Below are 20,321 nucleotides of genomic sequence, written 5' to 3'. Positions count from 1 at the left end.
CTTTGAATGCATTTTGTATGCGCTGTGCTTTCGCCGCTCGGGTTCCGTTGAAGTGATAGACAGCACGAGGCTGCTGCTAGCGCGCTTGCTCACGCCAGCGTTTTGACAGTGGTTGTCTCCGGTCATCGAGTGTGATCTATTCATGTTTGCTTGTGCGCTAATACTATGCTTGTTAATTCAGTTAGTAAGCGAATGTGTCCAAGTTTACGCAGCCAATAAAACTGCTATTCTGAATCCGTATAGCTCTCTACTAATTTGCTATCGTAATGGATGCATCGCCTTTCGAGTGAAAGTGCGACTTTTTCATGCATCTGGTGGTCTCGTGTCACTTTAGCCTTTTTTTTTTTGCTGGACGCAACAGTCACCCCTCACCTTACTTTCGCATTTTTATTTTTCTTGATAGACGCAATGAAAGGCCACCTCTCGCGTTACAATCGAATACAGTGATAATGATGTCTCATTTCCACATACAAATAGCCCTAGTTTCTGCATTAACTACTGCCCTTTGCCACCATGTTTACACCATACCAGAAACAGCAGACTATGTAGTATATTATATCACTGGCTACACATTTCACAACCTCATAAAAGACACATCATGCGAAGAAATGTGCGTGTGGCCTTGCAGTCAGACCAGCCCGACAGTTTGCTTGGTAACCTGATGACTCAAGGCAAGTTAGTTCATCCCACCATTGACATGTTCCGCATGCTGCAAGCAGTAGAAAGTGCCATTCAGAAGAACACCGCAAAATACCCTGCATACTACCTTGCAACGGATAAGCTGCTGGAGAAGCACGGGTTTTCATTTTCATGTCCTCTACACAAGGTTGACATGGTCGTGCATGTTTTGCTCTGTTCTGTCTCCATGAAAATACAGCAGTATAGCAAGCAAACAACCTAATATTAGCCGGTTGCATAGTTTGAGAAAGCTAGCTAAGTTCGTGTAAAACGAAGCTATTACAAAGGCCACAGGGCTATGTCTTTTGCACGTCGATGAACATTTCTTCTAGCTTACAAGTTCCTTTCATTTCTAGTCTTTTCAGCCTCGTGAATTTTTAATAAAGTAGCAAGGAAAAAAGGGGGGGGGGGGACCTTTTGTCATGGAGAGTTTATTAATGACTACACACACAGATTCTATGGAACACTATATGCATGGGGGTGCATCATAGTTCATAACAAATAAGCAGTCTTTTAAGTGGTGGCTTCAAGCATTTAGGGCTTCTACATGAAGCATGTAAGCAAAAAGCACTATATTTAATTTTTGTTTGAAAGGTGAGACATACAAAAGCTAATTTGCTGCATTTTGCATTGGCACTTCTGTGTATGCAGGAACAAATTGTATGAGGCACCCCCCAGCACACTGCCTTCGTAAGAAATTCAATCGGGAACACAGTGTATAGTGATCATTGATAGCAACTTTGTTCAAATAGTATGATTAAATAAATTGCCAGCTGCCTCATCAAAAAACGCAGACTGAGAGTTGTGGGATCTTGCAAGTCCCCTTCACTATATCCCTTGCGCCACAGACATCCTTTCTCCAAGAGCTTGGTTTATCGCTCTTAGCAATAAATATTGGGAGTGTATTCCATTGTATTGCTTTATTCACCTGAACCTGTCATAGTTGTGTTTACTTGCCCTACTGGTTGGGGATGTATTATCTAGTGACTAGGTGTGGCTAGAACAGGAACGTGCCTTCTGCCTGGCCGTACGCAGAGCATACCCCATACTGTGGCATTGAGCGGAATATACACTCTTGTTTTGAAAATGCCGCAAAGTACAGCAGCAATAGTAAATCTCTTTAAACTTTTGGGAAATAAAGTTGATAAGTGTGCCATTGCAAACACTAGCAAGTGCTCTGAAAAGTGCAGTCTGCAACTCGCATGCTCATGGCATGTCAGCCGCCTGGCATACCAACCTCCTAGTCGCATGTGCTACCTTGTAGCACTCAGCATTTGTGTGATACACGCTGAGTGCCATGGTCCAAGCACTTGTCCTTACACTGTGTTTAGCATCTTGCAAAAAAATTTGTTCTGCCACAGCTAACTTTGCATTGAGCATATTTGTAGTTGTGAACTTCAACGGTTGCTGTCCTGGGGGGCACTGTGGTAGTATTCGAACAGGAGGTGGTGGGAGGTGGCTCATGCAGCTGAAATTTGCACTGTTCCAAATTTTATATTTCGCAAAACTACTTAGGCTTTCCAGTGGGGGATGTTATGAATGTTTCACCATATAAATAGATAGCTTAAACAATGTTTACTCAAGTGTTATTGCTCTGGACATATATGCCAACATTGTTGAGGTGTGCAGAGTCTAGTGAAATGAAATCGATGTGGCCTTTTTTTTGCCTGTGCTCCTTCCATTTGTACATATGATATGCTTTCTGCATGAAGTGTGTATGCTATAAAAGGTTTGTGTTGTGCTTTTTTTTTTTTTTTTTCTTCAGTGCCAAGAGTTGGAAAAGCAGAAGCAGCTGCAGCAAGAAAATCAAGCTTCTGGTGCTGCTAGCACATCTGCCGCAGCTTCCTTTAATTTTGATGCTGAGGTGGAGTAGCCCTTTTTTCTCAATGATTTGAAAAAGTGAATCTACAATGTCATTTTAACTTGCCACAACTACAACTAAGTGTAGGACTGGAGCAGTCATGTATTGGCAGTAGCGTTGTCACCAATGTGGGGATCACCTGTTGACTGGCTGATTGAGAGAGAATGCTAATCATTCAGTTTTGTAGGGAAGTAGCGTGCTCCCTTTTGGTCTCTTCTCTGCCCTATGGGAATGAGGAGACGTGTGAAGCATTGTTTACACAATGGAAAGAGAGTTAAAAATTGGCACACAAAGTTCAGAGGAGGAGCACTGACTTGGGCACCAATGCATTTGCAGCCACGAAGGCCAAGGTTTTTAAAGAAAGGAAGGTGGGCACATTGTTCTGCTACAATTGTCCAGGAAAGTGGTACTGTGTTCAACCATGTTCCACCACCTTGCTAAAGTGAAAGCCATTGGATAATGCGTACTGCTACAGCATAAAGCAAACATGGTACAAAACTGAATGAAGAAAAAGTATGTTGGTAGAGAAAGCTAAGAGAAAAAAGGGATGTCTAAGTGTACAAATAATGATGCCCAGAAAGTTAACTGTTGCTTGGCTCGCCTACATCTCATAATTTCAGTATTCTGTAGCATTCCTAATGGAAATGTATGTGATGCTTCCAGACATCAGGTTTTGAGGCATTGACCTCCTTACTTTATTTTCGTTTGCGTTCAATAAGTGCTTGAAAAGCTGCGTGAAAGCATAAGTTTGCCACTATCATAAATAAATCTGCCACTATCATAATTTGTAGTTTCCTAGTGCCATGTGGCTTTGCCGAAGAATCGCACAGTAAGGGCCTGGCATATAGCTCACTGCGTTTCAGATGCACCCACCAAATGCTGTCTCCATATCCCAAGCAGGAGCATACGTAGGTCCATGATTCACTGGCAGTTCATGAGTGCTGCTATAGCGATGTGTTAAATTTGCTATATAGTGATGGATTACTGTGTATTAACAAATGATTGTGAACTAGTACAGTGATCTCTAGCCTGTGCAAAAAATGAGCACTGGAACTATCTGCAAGTACAGCAGCCAAATGAGGACAGGCCCTGAATGCCATACGACACTCCAGCATGCAAATATGTGCGCCATTTTTAATTTCGTTCTGTGTAAGAAGCCTTGCATAAATGATTGATTAGTTGAGCTTTATTGCTGTTCCATGTGAAAGTAGGCAAGGGCTTGGTGGGTCCTTGAGGTTGAGGAAGCTCAGGAGTTCTTGTTAGTTTGGCATTACAGAGACCAATTCTCATTCCTTTTCACAGTTGAAAAAAATTATGAACGTGCTATTCAAGCTGCTTCAGCGAGAGTTCAGCAGTCAAGAAACCTATTCAAGGAAGGAGGCCATGCAAATAATTCTCGCCACTATCAGGGTAAGCTCACAGCTTGAGAATGGAAATTACTTCTGATGTCATGAAAAAAAAGGGGACAGCATGCACGCATGCACTGGCCAGTATGCTTGTAACATATTGGTTGTAACAATGCTCTGCAGGTCTGGTCAGTTTTGTCAAACTTCTGATAGAAAGGCTGTCTTTCTGCTGTCTATTTTGTCACAAGCTGCACTGCCTTGCATTATTAAGGTTCCACTCTCACTTGTTTGTGTTTGTGCGCACGTGCTTTTCGCTGTGTGTGTGTTTTCAGTTGATCTTGGTCACACATTAAATGCCAATTCTCTGAATAAGATTGAGTAGGGGATTATCATGGGAGGCATGTGTCAGTTCTGGCTGAAATTTGGTGCGGTGCAGTGTACTGTAGTGTGTAGTATAGAGTAGCGTGCGTGTGTGCGTGTGCGTGCGCAATGTATGCACATTTTATGGCATGAGTGAACCTGTTCGAGATCAGTTTGTGTGTTTAACACTGAAAAACGGTCTGGTAACATTTCTGCAACATATTTTTCTGGCCTAATTCCTCAGTCCTTGGTTTCACTGAGTGCTATGTGCACCCGTCCACAAAAGCTTACGGACCACGGAATCTCAGAAAACTTTCAATTCCTCAGCAGCCTGTAGCAGTAGCCAGTAAAACTGTATACGACAATATTCTTAGCATATTCTAGACAAGGCCCAAAATGCAAATACCAGGCTGCGCTTTGAGGCTGAGGAGAGATTCAGCTTTTTCTCAGAATTCATGATCCGTAATATTTTGTGGCCGGGTGTACTTGACTGTTCAACAATTTCTTTGTTTTAATTTGCTAAAAAAGCACATGGTCTTTGTGGGGTAAATATCAGTTAGATGTTTGCCTGGGCTTCTGTCTTTATTACTTTATTTAGGCTGGCTGAGCATGCATCACGACTGCTGTTCAAGACCTTCATTGTGCTTTATGGTAGGAGAATAGTGGACTCTTTTTCCCTTAAGCCTGTGTTTCTGAAACTACGGGCTGAGAACCTCCTGAGGAGGGGGATGTTGACTGATCTAGCAGGGGATAATAAAAAATTCCCAAGCTGGATTTGTTGCAAACACTGCATCAAAATTCTGAATCTCAAACACCTCAATGTGTATGACTTCTGCACAACAAAACAAAAGCTGTGTTTTAACTTTGTCTTTGCACAGAGAAATTGGATCTAGTGGACAAACTGGCATTATTCGTTAGAACCATCCCTGCAAACATGCTTTTTTGTTCCAGGTGTTTTCTAGCTTACTTTGTTCAGCTGCACCAATTATAGAGTAAAACTGAGGTATCAATTCTTTGTGGTGCTCGGGTAGAAGCTTGTGTCATAAAAAATCAAGGAAATGCTTGATAGGTGACATTTCGTGTTTCTAGTGAATTGCAGCTAGGCAGATTTTGGGGAGCACTGTGATATGAGCAGTTATCATCAGCGTGCCCAGCATTACCATAGTATATGGGAGAGGTTGTCATTTTTCACTATTTACTGTCTTTCTTAAACTGAAGAGAAAAGTTATTTCAGTTTTATTAGTAAATGGTGCTTCTTCTACAACACACAAAAAAAAGGGCCGCTCCATGAGAAGAGCATATTAAGTCAGAAAAGACACAAAAATCAAAGCTGGTAGCGATGCTACCTTGAAGTTTCTGCACCAGCTTGCCGTAGTGTCATGATTTTAACGGTATCTGCTCGGGCCTAGTTAATTTTTTATCGATAAAGATATACTACATTGTATTCTTAAAGAGCCAAAAACTGACCTTAGCGAGTTTCAAAGACTTTTACTAGGCCACGACATCCTAAATACTAAAATAATACTTTGTGGTTTGGAACATCATGCTGACATACTGGCACATGTGTTTCAGTGAAAAATTCAAGAAATGGAAGCTTGACCTTAATTTTTTCTTGTGGTAATGAACCTATTATTGCAATAGTGTGACGGTGCAGCAGGTATAGACGCGAGCACATAGAAAAATGAAATGCGCAGGACAACACTGGACTAGCTATTAAAGTTTATTGCGAGCATATTCATGCGTAAAAAACAGCGGTAATAAGCAGGCAAAAAAACCTAGCCACAAACCCCCCCCCCCATGTGGTATCTTTAGAGATAGATTTAAAAATTGAAGTTTCTTACCGGTTGGATGGACCAAAGGTTCACTCACGCATGATTGTGCGCCCAACTTTCTGATGTAGAGAGCTTTCCATATCTCGCTTTCCAGTCTACCGCACTCTCTCCCCACTATCGCAACACTCTCGAGGTCTGGGCTGCAGCCGCACTTCTTGCCATGAAAGTGAAAGTTCCCATCTGTACTAGTTGGGAGCAAATTGTGGTGCTCACGCATGTGCTCATTGATGCACCGGCCAGTCTGGCCAACGTCGGACCGACCGCAAGAGAGAGGTGTCCGATAAATGACAGAAGCACAGTTTGCTGGGTGAGTTGCTAAGGCATCTTGACGTGGGCAGTGCAAAACAAGAGATATGAAAGGAAAGAAAACACAGACACAGCGCAATGTCTGTGCTGTGTCTACAGGGCAGAAATTTGGAGGTTACAGAGAAGCTCAAGAACAAGTTAAGGACTGCGCAAAGAGGGATGGAACGAAAAATATTAGATGTAATATAAAGAGACTGCAAGAGAGCGTTGTGGATCGGAGAGCAAACAGCGATAGCCGATATTCTAGTTGGCACTAAGCGAAAAAAAAATGGAGCTGGGCAGCCCATGTAATGCATAGGGCAGATAACCGGTGGACCATTAGTTACAAAATGGGTGCCAAGGGAAGGGAAGCGCAGTCGAGGATGCCATAACATTAGGTGGGGTGATAAAATTGGAAAATTTGCAGGCGCAAGTTGGAATCAGCTAGCACAAGATGGGTAATTGAAAATCACTGGGAAAGGCCTTCATCTTGCAGTGGATAGGCTGATGATGATGATGAAATGAGGTAATCTTAGCTTTCACATCCCAAAGGATTAGTTAAAGGGAGATTATAGGCTAGCACTGTGTCAAGCTAGAATGAAAGATTAGCGCTTGGGCGATGTTGCCAATTCAGTAGATTTGTATGAATGTCTACAGTGGAATCTCGATGATACGAATCCCACGGGGTCACGAAAAATATTTGTATTAGCCGAAATTCCTATCATCGAAAAATAATTAAAACTAGCTAAATTAAAGAGTCTGAGGTGAACTCACTCGGGCACACGCACATAAAAAGCATTTACAGTATAGATCACTTATAACCTAACTGTTTATAGTGCAGAACTGGCTACAACGTGGCCTTTTCCGACTCCTGTTTACCCTCCCATAGAACTCCATGTATATGCACACCGCTTACAGTGCAGCCGCGTGAGACGAAATACCGGTTATACAGTAAAAGCTCGATGATACGAATCTCACGGGGTCACGAAAAATATTCGTATTAGCCGAAATTCGTATCATCGAAACACAATTAAAACTACTGTCGAATCTCGATAATTCGAACTCGAAGGGGCCCGAAAATTTGTTCGAATTAAAAGGACGTATTTTTGAAGTATTCGTGCACCATAGCACGATGCATGAACGGTGCGAGTCGTGAAATATCGCGGCGCGCAAGCGCATAGCAAGCGCGGGCCACGAAACTGCCCACGCCGGCTAACAGTCGCTTCCCGATAACGACAGAAAACGAAGCTTCAGGGAGCGAGCGGGCGGCGCCGGCACTCGGGTGCGCGCGGAGACCGTCGAAGGTGAGGGAGGAGGGCGGCAGGGAAGCGGATATGGCCGCGTCAACTCCGCCGCTTCGGTGGCTCCCCTCGCCCTCCCTCTCAACTCCCTCGTAGCTCTCTCACCTTCGGCTCCGTGCGCACATCTCCGTGCGCGCCCACCGCCGTGCTGGCGCCAGCTTATTGTAGCCGCCCCCTGAAGTTTCGTTTTCTGCCGTTATCGGGAAGCGAGCGTTTGCGGGCGTGGCAGTTTCGTTGGCCCGACTGTGCCTCCGCCGCTGCTTCCCTCTGCGCTGCTGCCGCAGCGTGCAAGGTCAACATGTGACTAGAAAATAGAGAAGGGTTCACTGCCATTTTATCCGCGTGGCTGAGACGTCGGCACTAGTGTGTGCTAGAATACGGTTGTCTAGAACACTCTAGTCGGCACGTACACGCTTGTTTCGGCGCGATGCAGAAACGGCGACCTTGCAATTTGAGAGAGGGGGAAATTTCCGCCGCGGGTTTTTTTTTTTTCTCCGTTCCTTTGCGCGCGGCATTGAGGGGTCTCTCCTGAGCTTGTGCTCTATGGCGGTGTCGGAGCAATGCCGGTCGGAGGCGCCGCCGCGTTATTTGGCGCGCTGCTAAGAGCATTGTCGGTACGCGGTATGTGTTCGAAGTAAGCGTGTTCGAATTAACGAGATTCGACTGTAGCTAAATTAAAGAGTCAGAGGTGAACTCACTCAGGCACATGTACGTAAAAAGCATTTATTTCTTGAAGCGCCACCGCTTCAAATTCTTCGCGCCCAGTCGCGGAGTCCGCGCTGCCCGGCGCCGCGCCTCCGCACCAAAAGAGGAGATAAAGCGCGTGACTGCGCGCTGTTCTCTTTCGCGGCCGTCGGTGGGGCGGCGTTTATTCGTATCGACCGACGCAGGCTGAAAATCGATTCGTAACAACCGTTCTCTAGCACGTTGCAAAGTAATGGGGCTCGGCCGGGACCACAGAAAAATTCGTATCATCCGGAAATTCGTATTAGCCGTGATCGTATCATCGAGCTTTTACTGTAATGCGGCTTCCGCGGGAAAATCTCGCCGACAAGGGTGGTAGCGAGCACGCTTCTCAACGAGGTGCGCGCACTGATGGGAGAGAGAGATCAACGAGGGCTATGCGGAGGAGGAGCATGAGACGTGGAGCACGAGTCCAAGTGCGATAAAATCGTCGCCGCGCACCGTATGTGCGAGTGAAAGCGTGCCTTTCGCTCAGAGGACACGTGCCTTCACGGAGCGCAAACGTGACTTCCGTCGCGCGATAGGCCGTGGGGGTATGGGAGGGAGGCGACGCTCTGCTGCGCGTATCTTGAAACTGGGTGCAAGAGTAACTGGCGACGCAATCTCCCACGCAAAAGGAGCAAAGCGCGAAGGCAGCGCGGGAAGGAGGGAGGGGGGGGGGGCGGCTTCTACTCTGCCAACAAATGCGTTCTTGTACTTTGCGCCTGTGCCGGCTGTCAGTGTTGTGGCGCGCACCGTATCTTGATAGCGATCTCCACACGGCTCTGACCTTTGTATGTGCTGTGCTTATGCCGCTCAGTTTCTGTTGAAGTGATAGACCGCACAAACCTTCGCTCGCTGCAGCGGCCGCACTTCCCCACGCCTGCGTGGGGAAAAGCACAAAAGCAAGAAAAGCGCCACCGCTTCAAACTCTTCGCGCCCAATCGCGGCCTCCGCGCTGTCCGGCGCCGCGTCCGCACCAAAAGAGAAAGGGAGAAAGCGCGTGACTGCGCGCTGTTCTCTTTCACGGCCGTCGGTGGGGCGGCGTTTATTCGTATCAACCGATGCGGGTTGAAAATCGATTCGTAACAACCGTTCTCTAGCACGTTGCAAAGTAATGGGGCTCGGCCGGGACCACAGAAAAATTTGTATCATTCGGAAATTCGTATTAGCCGTGATCGTATCATTGAGATTCCACTGTATGGATATTTTAAGGGAATGTAGTAGATGTGCCAAGGATATTTTCGAATTTTCAGTTTTTGTTTTTCTCCTGAAGAGTAGGATTAGGAGGAGGTTTGCTGCAGGCAGCTTTTGCCCTACAAGAGTTCCCAGCTCTTGATCCACCCAAACACCACCTTTTAAGTGCAACTAGTCGAGAACATATGGTTTCAAGTGTCCACTTGAGGTGCACACAAATTTGGCTGTACAGATTTGACATCTGATAAGTTTGCACAATTTCCGGTCTTTCTTGTCTCCACCAGCCCACCTATTGGTGTAATCCAGTGCACCATTTTATGGTAACAGGTGACACTATTTAGTGATGTTATCAGCACCTCGCAACTCTAAACGAGTGCACGTACAGCGGTCGCAGGAACACATCGAGCCAGTGTATCATGACGTCATGATGCATCCACCACCTAGGTATCGAAACTGAAACTGGTTTGTGGAAACAAGTATTATAGTAAATTATTTAGGCTGCTGTGACACATGGACACTTGCCAGCATTGTGTAGCATTGCCATGGCGTGCTCGCAGTAACGCCAGGCCAGTGAAGCATCAGCGTAGTCAATAGAACAAAATGAACGTTTATTCAAAGCTGTAGAGTGTATTTATAAGTAGCTGAGTAGCAGGAAGATAAAAAGGAGCACGTGTTAGTCGTGATAGTCCAAACTCTGAAGGATCGCCAGATAAGGCGATTAAAGATGCACGCACTTGAAAACACACGTAAAGTTGCAACATTCCCTCCTCCTCAAAAATGAAAGTGTTGCACAGGCTTGCGTTCTCTGGTTGAGCGTCTCGGAGTTTGTTGGGCGACACCGGTATTCAACCGGGCCACCAGAATATCTGATGCTGCAAGATCTGGAGAACCGGTGCCATTTGGGATGCTCCGAGCAGTCATGCCTTCATCAACGCTCACTGTTTCTGGATGCTGTAGTTGTGTTGCTTGGTCTGGCTCACTGCGATGTGTGGTGGTTGTAGTTACTGTTGGTTTATCCCCTGGTGCTTCTTGTCGTGGGCGGACCTAGTCTACGTGCCGCTGGACAACTCCGTCCGATGTTTCCACAGCCACCATTCTCGCTCCAGATGTCGCCTTCACATGGCCGGGCGTCCACTTGCTCCTGGCACCGTAATTCCAGGCATACACATCACTTCCAGGTAGCGGCAGCCAGTCATCTTGGTTCTCTTTTGGTCCTGGAAGTGCTGGAGGAAAGCATGTGTCCTAGCGTGAGGGTATTTGATAATCCAAAAGCAGCTCTGCTGGGGATTTACCCGATTTTCGTGTAGTCTAGTCCTCCGGTAGTTAAAAAGCAACCTGTACTAGGTTCTCTTCCAGTTTTCCTTTCCTCATTTTTTGAAGGCCATCTTTCATACAGTTAAACCTGCTTATAACGAACCTCCATATAACGAATTCCTGGATATAACGAAGTTTTTCTATTCCCCGCCGTTACTCCATAGAAGCACATGTATTTGAGACCTCTACGTAACGAAGTGGCAGCGGGAGACCCCCTCGATATAACGAATTTCCCCCTCCGACCACCTTGAGATTTCGCCCCAAATTTTGTCATTTTTGCGCGAGCAGCAACCGGAAGCACCTTCTTCGCCGCGACGGAATGCGAAGCGAGCGCACGTGTGCGTGCGTGCGTGTGCGAGGCGGCCCTGCATCCCTCGACCCGGTGATCTTGCCGCCGCGGGCGTGACCTTTCCCCCTCCCTTCATTCAAATCTGATCCTGCCGCTTGCTGCAGCTGGCCTAGCCCGCCAAGCCGGCACTCTCTCCTTTTCCAGTTGATGTTGCTGACGCGCTGGTACACGCTGTGGCACATCAGACTCGATGAGCGCGGACACGCACTGTCAAACGCTGGCGGCGTGTGGAAGCGCCGCTGGAGAAGCGAGCGAAGTGACCTTCGTGCGGTTGTCTATCGCTTCAACGCAAACTGAGCGCCGAGAACACGCAGCACGCACAAAGCTATGAGCCGCCGATGCACCTACACTGCTAGACTCTGCCCCAACGCAGATCGCTTTCAAGATACGGCCATGTATGGGTGTTCTGTGATACGGCCTGCGCGACCGCACGCCGCCGCAAAGTACGCAGTTGATGCCAGAGTACAGCACAACGCCGCCCCGCTATCCCTCCCCCATCGCTCCCTCGCCGGTGCCTCGAGCGCAACGAAACAAGGCACGCTTCCTCCCTGCTTTTCTTGCGCACGCGAGATTTAGACGCGGTTGTCGGCTCCCCTCGCACGTTTTCACTCGCACATACAGCATACAGCGCGCGGCGACTGCGTTATCGACCTTGGACTTAAGGTACGTCCACACTAGCGACAAAAATGCGCGCGACACGACACGCCGCGTGCGGCGAGCTGTGCTGTCGCGCGCGCGGCAAGATTCACAAAAAGTGGCAGCAACGCGCGGCAAACGCGCTAATGGGTGCGACACCCATTTTTTGTGGCAGCCGCAAAACGAGCACCAATAAGAAGCGATGGAGGGATGGATGGATGGATGGATGGATGAGGCTGAACCCTTTAAATCGGGCGGTGGCATACGCCACCTAGCCATGACTATGAACATATTTTGTACATTGTGGTGGGTGAAATTTCACCCCTGCCTTGATTTTATCCACCAATCAGATAACCTCTGTCACGGCCGCTCGATGAAAAACACGGTGCGGCCTGCCGCGTGGAGCGGATACTGCGTGGCGCGCCTAGTGCTCCGGACTGCCGCTGCGGCGCCACCAGTAGGGGAGCCTCTGGGGAGACCAAAAGCGAGAGCGCCGGAATTATTGCGGTGCATCGCGGCTTGACAGCGCAGCTGCTATGCGCTTGTTAGTTTTTAAAGGGTTACAATAAACTTGCTATAGCGTTAACTATATCGGTAATCATCCTACCGAATGTGCGTCGGCGATGCTTCAACCTAAATATAGCAAGTGTTAGTTTTATCTGAAGTGGTTGCTCGTGCGAGTTGCGATTTTTCGCGTCATGTTTTCTCTCTTTTGTTGCCATTGTGCTGTTCACCCTCGATAATGTACGTTTGTGCTACGGTTATTTTTGCAACAGGAGAGTCGCTCATTGACAGGTGCGGTTGTATTTCTGGAATGATTGTTGCTCACACCTTAGAAACAAAAGCATTGTGAACATCAGGGGAGTCATAATTGCTTTACTGCACGTGCGTGAAAAAAGGATCACTGTGTTATTGGATTCACAGGCGCAGCACTTTCTTGGCCAGAGGTTTTTGAGCCAAGCGTATGAGACGCTCAACAGACATATTAACATTTCCTGCCCAGTTGGCAAGAAGCGCTCGTAAGAGTGAGACCAGTGAGACCCTTGAATTCGATGCACAGCCGCTGCTTTATCAACGAAGTGACGCTGATTTCACCTGTTGTATGGCGTACATATTTCTGGAGCGTTGAGCGACAAGGGAGCTTGAAGAGATTTCTGGACCTTGCATGCTCATAACCTTTGTTGGAGCATGCCTTCCAAATTACACATTCCCTTAGAATGACGTCACTGTAGTGGGGCTTCTTCGTCGAGAAACTGCGGACTTGGTTTCTAACGAACTCTGCAGTCTTGTCACCTTGCGCAGCACCATTGAGCACCTTCATAAAACAGGCAATGTCCGTGTTATTTTCATAAAACTGTGTGCGCTCCTCAGCCTCATCCACTTTTTCTTGAAGGACCTGCAGTGCTCCTTTCATACGAGCGATCTTCACTTGGAAGCAGCGCGTTTTTTTTTTTTTTTAGCTTCTTCTGTCAGTTTAACAAGGTCGAATGTAGTTTAACATGATGCATCTGAAAATGATGCAATTTCCACACACGTTTCATTCCCTAGTTCGGAGTTGTTGGGTGTCGTGGCTTCAGTGCTGTCACTTGACGAGCCATTTTGGCTAATGACAGGCCTGTCTTTTGAAGCAGCATTGCCCGAGCACTCGGCACGCGACTGCGCATTATCGTCTTCTATTTCCAAGTGTGGCTGCTTCTTCCTCGGAGCAGGCGTGCTCCTCGTGCTCATGTAGCTTGGATAACCGGTGAACACTGTCGGCACAGCCGTTGGCAAAAGTATCCTCAACTTCTCGGTCTTCTTGTAGTCCTGCTCCGTAAAATGCAAGGCGCACACCAGGGACCTGTCATTCGGCTGCCATACTGTTCCCTTCCCGCCGGGTCCTTCACGGGAAATGTTTCGCAGCCATGCTGCCCTGCGTTCTGCATTACTGGGAAACTTGTGGTAGCGTATTTGCGGGTCCTTCGATGCATTCGTGGAACACAACGGCACACAACAGTTGCGCGGCATTTTGCCTAACGCATAAAATATCACACATGCGCAAACTGTCTTGAGTGACACTAAGTGCGAGCGATTCATGTGGAGAAAAACAAGCACTATCTCGACCTACCCGCTGAACGCGCGCTCCTTCCCGCCCGCGCGTCGCGTGAAGCGCTCCCCTACTACTGGCACCCTCCTAGCGAAATGCGGCGACAACTGTCAACTCCGCTTCCACGCTCTCGCCCATTGCCTGCGCCACGACGCGGCAGGCCACACCGTGTGTTTTTCATCGAGCGGCCGTGCCTCTGTTTGGTTATTTCTACCCGCTTAGTCTATTTTGCCTCCCACACCGCCACCCAGACGTCGACGAAGAATTCGCCTCGCAATGGAGGCGTTTTTGGAAACCGTTCACGGATATGCGTGCCTTTGTGACAAATCGAACATCGATTTTAAGGACAAGGAACTTCGCGCCAACCGCTGGCACATGCGGGAAGGCAGAGTGTGCGCCTGGCTTTCAGTGTCCCTGTAACGCCATATAGGGCGCACCCAAAACTTTCTCGTCCACTTTCTGGCACGTCGACGTCGCACAAGTAAAGAACATATAAGTATTATAGTGTTCACAGTCGCCAGTACCTCCTCGTCCGTATCCGACATGGCTGAGCGTGGCCGGCAGTGGCACAAAGAAACAGACACTTCCAATGGAACACGAAATCAGCAGAACTGAGAGCGCGTTGTCACGACAAGTGGAACGAGACAACGCGGCACTCCATGCGCCGTTGCAGCGTGCCGCAAAACGCGAGTGTAGACTTGCCCGCGCGAGTCTGCCGCGTGCGTTTTTGTCGTTAGTGTAGACGTACCTTTACGGCCACGCTAGCGGCAAAAACACGTCGTGCCGCGCAAAATGGGTTCGAGACCCATTTCTGCGGCAAATGCCGCGTGCCACGAGATGAAGAACCAATCAAGAGCGACGAGGGTGACGTCACGGAGCCATCACAACCGGACCGCCGCCGGTCCGCGCTGGGTTTTCAATCGACGATCGTCGTCTCGCATGAAACAACGAGCGCTCGCGGTGTTGCTCGCGCGTTCGGAGAGCGCGGGAGATCTTATCGCGCTGCCGCACAGCGAGACACGCGTGCCACGGTGGCCTCGCGGCAAGGCGCTGACGCTTGGCAACTTGCCGCTCACGGCATGACGCACGCGTTTTTTGCCACTAGCGTGGCTGTACCCTAATTATACGGAATATCTATGAGCCAAAACCAATTTTTGGGCCATTACGCGTCATAAGACACCATCTTTATATAGCAAATACGGATCTCAAGGGCTATACTTTTGCTGGCGGAAACCGAAAATATGTCATAGTTGTCACCCCGGCACTTTGGGTGGCCAATGCCATCGTCAAGCCACCAAGCCAAGCGACATGAAAAGTCAAAATGGCCGCTCGGGCCAGCGCGGGGTGGCAGTTCGCAACGTATGATGCGGGAACGGTCCCACAGTTGCGACGCAACAGCGGGGTTACCAATGCATTGGGTTCTATTGGAGCTGTGCCGGGACCGGTCGAAAACGACGTAACAGCCGGGAAAATGCAGCCCCCAGGAATGTAACAGCAAGGTTCTACTGTAGCACTATACGACGCTACAACGCCATCGTGACACTCGCTCTTCGTTTCCGATACCTCGCGCTTGTGCGAAACAACGCGCGTCCACGCATCCGGTACCTGGTGTGACATTCCAAGGATGAGTGCTTCGACGAAAATGAAAAACGGGTGCGCGTTACAATTGAGGGCGCGTTAGAATCGAGTAAATACGGTAAGCGTTTCTTTTTCTAATTTTCCTGCCGAACCTGCATATAACGAAATCCTCTTTATAACGAAGTCTTTCGGGAATTTGTCAATTTCGTTATATCCAGGTTTAACTGTAGTTCGCACGGCCCTTTCCGCCGCACTATTAGACTGGGGATGGTATGGAGCGCTTCGAAGGTGCACAATGTTGTTGTTTGCTAAGAACAATGCGAAGTCTTGACTGGCAAACTGGGTCCCGTTATCGGAAACGATCGTGCGTGGTATTCCAAGCCTGCTGAAAATGCCACGCAGACAGTTAATGGTAGTCTGCATTTAAGCATGCGACAAAAGTATTGCTTCGAGCCATTTGGTGTGTGCGTTGACTACTACGAGTATAATTTTTTCGCAGATCGGACCCGCGTAGTCTATGTGAATACGGGACCACCTTTCACCTGTCTCAGGCCAGTTAACGACGGGCGCCGTGGTTGGCATCGGCAGATTTTGCACACAGTTCTGGCACTGAGCAGACACCTCTTCAATATTTCTGTCGAGGCCTGGCCACCAGAACAAAAAATGTGTGACAGATTTCATTGCCGGTGAACCCTGGTGCGTCTCATGTAGAAGATGCAGCACTCGCTCTCTAGCTTCGGTCTGTATTATGACCCTATTACCCCAGTACACCAGTTCATGTGCTACGGATAGTTCGAGCTTACGGTCGAAAAACGGCAGTACGGCCCGAGCCATTCCGTTCGCGTTAATGACCCCCCATGTAGTATGTACCGTTTTACCTCGACCAGGACAGGATCAGAAGACGTTAATGCCTTCAGCTCACGCGTTGTTATGGCGCTATTGTTCAGCTGGTTTAGCGAGAGCACATATTTGGGCGACTCACTGTCGTCGTCAGATTCCGGAAATCGCTGCTGAAGTCGGCTCCTGGTGTCAGCGTTCAGCATCTGTTGTCCTGGTGCATACTGTAGCCGGTATTGGTAGGCCCCCAGATCGAGCACCCAACGTTGTATCCGTGCAGTGGCCATTGTGGGCGTCTGCTTGTCTGATCTCAGCAGGCCCAGCAACGGCTGGTGGTCAGTCACCAAGGTAAATTCCCGACCTAGAAGGTAGTCGCAGAATTTCGTGATGCCAAATACTACCAGTGCCAGTGCCTCTCGCTCGAGCTGTGAATAGTTACTCTCCGCCTGCGTTAATGTTTGCGAGCGCAAACTGATGGGCCTGTGAACATTACCGATCGTGTGAAACAAGACAGCTCCCACACCGTACGGAGACACGTCACATTCAAGTTTAAGTTCCTTCGAAGGGTCGAAATGAACGAGAACCTTTGCTGTTTTAAGGCTTTGCTTGGCAAGATCAAACACGAGCTTTTGAGGCTGTTTCCATTGCCATTGTGCATTCTTTTCAAGCAGTTGATACAATGGACCATGTGTGGTTGACATGTTCTGTAAAAACCTCGCGTAAAAAGTAATCATACCCAAAAACGAAGTAGCTCGCTGACATTACAGGGGCTCGGTGCCTGCATGATTGCGTCAAGGTTTTTCTCTGTCGGATGAAGCCCATCACGATCGATGCGATGCCCTAGATAAGTTACTGCTGGGCTGCACAAGTTGCACTTATCGAACCTTAGCTAGAACCGCGCTCTCGGAAGCGCTCTAAGACGTTTTTCAGCCTTTCGCTGCTGTCACTCGCTCTTTCGGAAAAGAGCACATCGTCAAAATAAGCCAGTGCTGCTGGAAGGCCAGCCAATACCTCATCCATTTTTCTTTGGAATATCGCGGGCGCATAGGCTATCCCGAAAAGAAGTCTGTTGTAGCAAAATAGCCCTTTTGGCGTATTAATGACGCAAACTTTCTTTGCGTTATTGTCCAGCACCGCTTGATTGTATGCATCTCGTAAATCGAAGGTGCTGAAATAGTCCCCATCATGTAGTTGCGCAAAGATATCCTCAATGATTGGCAAGTGGGTATTGCCCAGTTGCACACGCTGGATTTACTGTGGCCTTGAAATCGCCGCAGATTCTTACTGTGCCGTCTTAAGGACTACGACTATGGGCGTTGCCCATTCAGAGTGTGCCACTGGCGACAGCACGCCCAGAGAAACTAAACGGTCTAGTTCAAGTGACATTTGCTCGCATAGCGCGTATGGAATGGGTCTGGCCTTACAGAACTTGGTTACGGCGCCTTCCTTCATGTGCAGGCTGGCTGGAGGACCCTTGATTAGCTCCAGTTCCTTGGAGAATACGTCTTGGTAGTCTTTGAATATGTTGTTCACGCTGGATTCGCTTGATTCTTTTGTTGACGCTGAGTCTTCTACAAAATGAACCATCGGAGCACCTGCACTGTTCAGCTGCTGGATTAAATCACGACTGCAGAGGCTTGGTCCTGCACAGTCCAACGCGGTCAGCGCACACTCCACTGTCACCCCTTTATGACAAACCTGAAGCATAATCTCCCCAAGTACTGGAAGGCATCCTGTGTAGCAGGATAAATTCAGACTGGACGGCTTCAGTTTCGGCCATTGGTTGCGGTGCTTATCGTACGGTTGATGCGGGATGACACAAACGGGCGACCCTGTATTGACTTCCATGCTCAGCTGCACACCGTGCCAAGCAAATGTTTGGTGAATCGGTGGTTCCAGGCAGCTTTTTCGTTGTGATACCAAAGTCCAAATGTGGGCGGCTTCGTGTTCCTCGTCTGCCGAGGCTTCCGTCCCCAAGAGGGTGTTAGTTTGTGCCATCCTTGCCGTGCCTTGTTCTCAAGCCCCGTGGCTTCGAAACTTTCTTTCAAGGTGACCACGTCGTCCACAGCGGTAACAGCGAGTGTTAGACCAGGGGCAACATGTGTCATTATGTTTTGTACTACCGCACCTTGCGCATTCTTGACGTGCGGCAGCCCTCCTCTCATCCAGCAGAGTTTCTTTCTGATACGCCTGTGCTTTTAACAGGGGCATTGTTGCCGGTCCGATCATGTGTTTTACATCACTATATCTGCAGCCTCAGCTGCAAGGGCCATCGCTTCAGCGTCTTGTAGCGTTAATTCCCGCTTTGCCAGTAGCTGCTTCTGCAGGGCACCTGACCGTATACCACACACAATGCGATCTCGTAGCGTGCGATCCAAAGCACTGCCAAAATTGCAGTTGTCAGCTATTCAGCAAATGTCTACCAGGAATTCATTAATCGGCTCGCCCTCCGCCTGACGACTGAAGAACTTGCAGCTTTCTGTGATTTCGTGTCTCTTGGGACTGTAGTGCTCACTCAAAACTTCGACGACTTCTACATACGTCAACACATTTGGCTTGTGCGGAGCCACCTTCCCTGCCAGCACTTGGATCATATGCATATTTAATGCGGCAACCAGCAACGCTCTTTTCTTAGTCGAGTCTTCAATCGCATTCGCTTCGAAGTATGCATCTACTTCCATAAGGTACGGCTTCCACTTATCTTTGCCGCCTTCGAAGTCCGGAAGGTGGTGAGCCATGATCGCCTTGGTTTCTCGGTTCTGCGTGGGTTCCGGTTCGGTGTCGACTTTCACTGCATGGGCGATGTCCATCTTCGTCGCCACTGTAGCATAGCCATGGCGTGCTCGCAGTAACGTCAGGCCAGTGAAGCATCAGCGTAGTCAGTAGAACAAAATGAACGTTTATTCAAAGGTGTAGAGCGTATTTATAAGTAGCCGAGTGGCAGGAAGATAAGAAGGAGCACGTGTTAGTAGTGATAGTCCAAACTCTGAAGGATCGCCAGATAAGGCGATAAAAGATGCACACACTTCGAAAACACACGTAAAGTTGCAACACATTGTTTCTAGGGGTTATAGTGTTTGGGCCTTCAGTTAACTCAAGAAAACGGCATGTCAAAATTGTCATGTCCGTACACCTACTATAAGAGGAGCCGAGGCTTCTCATTGGAACCCTGTCAACATCCAGAACAGCCATAGACTTTAATTCATCATGTAGAACCTTTTTATCATGAGCTGGGTCAGGGATATCCAACAAAAAAATGGCTTCATCATTGGTCTAGTACTATGTGGATAACATCAATGTGGATCACCCTACCTTGCACTGCCATAGGAATGCTGTGTAGCAGGGCAGCTATTATCCGGAGGACTTATTCTGAAATGTTCCACTTCGGCGATAGTTCGCCTAGGCGATAGTCATGTTCAATAAATCAACCGGCTGCTTACCCGTGCCATCAGCATGCACTACCAACACGCGCCCTCGAAAGCTTCACAACACACAAGAGAGCGCACCGTCGAGTGCAGAGTGGCTCGGGTGTGTTGTTTTCGAATTTATCAGCCACAGTACGACACAGGCGTGTTTGTTTATTCAATATATGTCGGGAGCACCCAATGACACCGTAACATCAAAATGACGTTGACCGGAACTACTAGATGGCGTGCTTCATTTTCTGGTTTCGCTCAACTAGCCAATCAGCGCGCACCTGAAGGCGAAATTGTCACCTAGGTGAGCTATTGTCGAAGTGGAATGTTTCAGAATATGTCCCCTGTTAAGTTCTTTGGTCATGCAGGGCTGGTGTGGCAGAGACCAAGTAATATGAAAACAACTCTCGACAGCTTGCTTCAGAAGTCGCACAGAATCTTGCAGGGCTTCCACCCCAGGTCTCTTAATGTCAAGTCGTCGCAAGCGAGCCTATTTGTAGTTTTGTTAGTCGAAACACCTTT

At 48.3% G+C, this 20,321-nt stretch overlaps 1 protein-coding gene across 7 annotated transcripts in view; it reads left to right on the top strand.

Moving 5' to 3' along the window:
• LOC119437229 (FK506-binding protein 15-like) overlaps positions 1-20,321 on the top strand; it is a 141,382-nt gene that overhangs the window by 82,128 nt on the left and 38,933 nt on the right. For all 7 annotated transcript variants that reach the window (XR_007464907.1, XM_049660365.1, XM_049660368.1 and 4 more), the window contains exons 22-23: positions 2,444-2,542; positions 3,842-3,949. Coding sequence is in view for 6 of the 7 variants with exons in the window: in XM_049660365.1 (XP_049516322.1) it covers positions 2,444-2,542; positions 3,842-3,949 (207 nt within the window). In the remaining variant the exon portion in view is untranslated. The remainder of the gene's footprint in view (positions 1-2,443; positions 2,543-3,841; positions 3,950-20,321) is intronic.

This window comes from Dermacentor silvarum, chromosome 1 (genome assembly GCF_013339745.2).
Source record: "Dermacentor silvarum isolate Dsil-2018 chromosome 1, BIME_Dsil_1.4, whole genome shotgun sequence".
Classification (NCBI taxonomy): Eukaryota; Metazoa; Arthropoda; class Arachnida; order Ixodida; family Ixodidae; genus Dermacentor; species Dermacentor silvarum.
The sequence above is the reverse complement of the archived record's forward strand: the minus strand, read 5'-3'. Positions and strand labels throughout refer to the sequence as shown.